At 48.2% G+C, this 3431-nt stretch overlaps 1 protein-coding gene across 4 annotated transcripts in view; it reads right to left on the minus strand.

The window, feature by feature from the left end:
• LOC107097873 (protein C-ets-1-like) overlaps positions 1–3219 on the minus strand; it is a 5697-nt gene extending 2478 nt beyond the window's left edge. The window contains exons 1-7 of one of the 4 annotated variants that reach the window (XM_015395205.1): positions 3151–3219; positions 2970–3058; positions 2185–2268; positions 1053–1124; positions 825–977; positions 501–743; positions 301–419 (exon numbers count right to left, since the gene is read on the minus strand). In XM_015395205.1, coding sequence (XP_015250691.1) covers positions 301–419; positions 501–743; positions 825–977; positions 1053–1124; positions 2185–2268; positions 2970–3051 — 753 coding nt within the window. In that variant the 5' untranslated portion in view covers positions 3052–3058; positions 3151–3219. Of the gene's footprint in view, positions 1–300; positions 420–500; positions 744–824; positions 978–1052; positions 1128–2184; positions 2302–2969; positions 3059–3150 lie in introns of all 4 variants that reach the window. The other 3 variants (XM_015395204.1, XM_015395202.1, XM_015395201.1) reach the window with 3 other exon arrangements.
• Positions 3220–3431: the final 212 nt, after the last annotated feature.

Consider the following 3431-nt stretch of genomic DNA (forward strand, 5'->3'; position numbering starts at 1 on the left):
CAAAGTTCTGATTCTCAGAATAATTTGATGCTAAAATAATTTATATTTCCTTATTAATGAAAGTAAAATTTAAAACTTCCCTTTTAACTCCTTCCTGTTCAAAGGGAGTCTTTCCTCTCCACTGTCGCTACAAGCATGCTTAGTGTGAGGGATTGTATTGGATGTAATGATGTGATGAAGTGGAGCTATTCTGAATGAAGTCCAGTTTTTGGGGACTCTGTCTCCTCTGATGGGACTTTCTTTCTTTTCTCCCAGTGAACCTGAACGCCTCCCTGAGGAGACAGCAGAGCGGCTTCTCACCTCAGTGGGATCAGACATCTTGAACTCCCAGCCGTCTCCTGTCCAGGAGATGAACGTCCGGCAGGCAGAGTCCAGCAGCAGCTCCAGTAGAAACTGCCACAGCTGAATGGGACCAGAACCTGCAGGAAGAGGCAGAAACATGAAGATCCTCCTCAGCTTTAAGGTCAGAGGGTTTGCTGATGTCACAGGAGGAGACACACCTGGATAAGCTGACATCCCAGGTATAGGCCCCTCCCTCTCAGGCCTCGGGACCTGTGTGCTCTTCCGTTTGGCCACACGGGGGCAGTAGTGCTCTGTAGGCTGGCTGCTGGAGTTTGAAGGGCAGGAAGGAGGATGAGGAGGCTGGAGAGGAGGGGAGGTGAAGCTGGGTGATGGATATTCAGGCCAGAAGGAAGATGTCTGCCTGCGTCCGTCTGCTTCATAGAAACTCTGATCGGTTTTATCTGGAAAATCACAGAACGATCCGGGGTGAGCCGGAGACCAGGCTGGGAGGGGTCTGGGTGTGGGGGGGTCAGGGGTCTTACTCTGCAGGGGGTTGGATCCTTTTCCTGCCAGGAAGGGGCTGTGGCGGCCCTCCAGGGCCGGGCTGAACTGAGCGGCCTGAGGAACCAGGTTCTGGTAGGTCTGCTGGGCCTCCTGGTAGCCTCCAGTTTGGGACTGGTCCCCAGTTAGACCGTCTGAGGATGAAGGACAGAGTCAGAACCAAACACACCCTGACAGCCATGCTGCGCACTGCCGGGCTGCAGCCTCACCCTGTGGGTATGAGCTCCACCAGTTAAAGTCCTGGTATGAGTCCAGGTTGAAGAGTCCGGCGTCTGCAGCACCTGCTGAGGACCAGAATGGAGACGGTTAGAGGAAACTATGGCTGCCAGCAGGACGTCTGTCTCTGAAGCCGCCATGACTATTCATGCAGAAATCCTAACGTCTAAAAACACTTTATAGAAGTTAAAGCATCAAATTCAGCTTTTTACTACATTAAAAGTGTAAAAGAAACATTTTTAAAACTATTTCAAGCATAAAAGTAAAAGTAATGCAGTAAAAACTGTGAAGGAGAGAAGCTTTACTGCTCCTCCCTGTTAAACCTTTATAGGCCGCTCAGTGAAATCAACATTTACAGCCAAGAAATCCAGGAAAAGACCTCATCTGATCATTCAATAAATATGGAGAGTTTGATGCTATAAATTAATGTCAATGTAATAATAATAATAATAAGAAACGCCAACTTGCCCGAATATATTAAGAAAAATAACAAAAGTGCTTCTATAGAAATTCATGAAAAACACATTTTATTGGTCCAACATTAATGCAGATTGTGGCGCTGACATGTTTTACTTTTAAACATCAATATAATTGTTAACTAGGTTTAGTAACTTTTTAACTTTTCAATTAACTTTTTACCTTTTTTCTTGACTTTTTAACTTTTTTTACTTAATTTACAGTAGGTGATATATCACTGAAGGGCTGATCTAATTGGTTAAATGCCAGTTGGACTCCATTTGAAAGGCAATAATCAGGAACGCTAACTTGCTCTATTAGAGGAACATTTTTCTATAATTCTGGATGATAACTTCTAGACTTTATTTTCTTAGTTTTATAACTGATGCTAACAGCGTCACATTTAACTTTGCATCATCTTGATATTTATTTTGGTAGGTGGTGAGCAACAGGTTGGGGCAGCACCGAGTCCATTCATAAAGAAATGAATTGTCTGGATGAAACTAATTATTTTGGTTTTTATTTTCTTTAAATACAAACAGGCTGTAATGAAAATGAGCTGAAATGAAGCAAAACTAACGAGTAGAAAGTAAAACTAATTCCTGCAGTAAAGTCTAGAAATGCAACATTTGTGGTGAAGTGAGGAAGAGTTTAATCTGAAGGTTCCACCTTTGCAGTCGTAAAGCGGTGCAGCTTTAGGCGGCTCATAGCTGCTGTTGGTCCCGTACTGCTGAGCTCCAAACGCTTTGCTGTCTAACAGAAAAGACAGGTCTTCACCAGGGCAGTCTGAGGGTTAAACATAACGCAGACAGAGGCAGACAGGCAGGTTAGAGGATGGAGGAGCGCAGCTCCTCTCTAAACCTTCAGGGAGGTTAATTGATCAGATTAACATTAATCCATGTTTCATGTTTAGGCCGTAGATCAGAGCCGGTGTGTTAAAGGTTAATGAGGTTGGAGGAGGCACAGCAGCAGAACATCTCAGTTTAGCTCAAACCATCAGATTGTGACCAATAGGAGAGCCGCTGCTCCTCCTGAGGAGCAGGAGGAGGTCCTGAGATGATGATCCTGATTCAAACAGGAAGGTTAGAAATGATGAATCTCACAGTCTGAGCTGAGCTCTCAGCGGCAGGAGGAAACGTGGGATGGGTCGGAGCGTTAATGACATGAAGGTTGAGCTCAATGGAAGGAGGAGGAAGCGGAGCAGGGAGGGGAGGAAACGGCTGGAGGGAGTGATGGAGAGATGGGAGGAGGAAGAGGAGGAGGGAGGACTAAATCTGTTGGAGGAGGAAATCTGGAGGAAGGGATTAGGAGACAGAGGCCTGGAGCCTGACCACCCAGCTCCTCCGCTCAGGGCCCCACTGAGGGCCCTCTGACAGATGTGATGATGACACAGTCTGGGAGGGGGTTTCCTGCGTCCTTCAGCTGCCCCCACCCCCCCACCGCTCTGAACTCACCATAAGCAGTGAAGTCGAAGCCTGCAGGAACCTCCTGAGAGCTGAAGTCCTCGGAGCAGAAGCCGGTGTGGCAGACCTCCATCTCCGCTCTGAGGGACACAGTTTGACTCCTGAACCAACTGGACCCACAGAGACCAGAACTGGTCTGATGGAACCAGAAGGTCCAAACAGCAACACTCACCGTGACTCTCAAGGTTTCCCTCTCCGCTCCTTTCCCAGATGTTCCCAGATGTTCCCAAATGTTCCCAGACGGTCCCAGATGTTCCCAGACGTTCCCAGATGTTCCCAGACGTTCCCAGATGTTCCCAGCAGGATCCCGCAGCCTGAAGCGGAGCTCTGAGCTGCTGCTCGGAGCGCAGGGCCGCTTATAAGAGCGCAGCGGCGCGTGGGCGGGGCGCGTGCCTGCGGAGCGTCGTGACCTGCGGCCCCGAGCTTTGTTTACGCCCCCCCCCCCTTCCAAAC

This window comes from Cyprinodon variegatus, unplaced genomic scaffold, assembly GCF_000732505.1.
Source record: "Cyprinodon variegatus isolate N-32 unplaced genomic scaffold, C_variegatus-1.0 Scaffold730, whole genome shotgun sequence".
NCBI classification, from domain to species: Eukaryota; Metazoa; Chordata; class Actinopteri; order Cyprinodontiformes; family Cyprinodontidae; genus Cyprinodon; species Cyprinodon variegatus.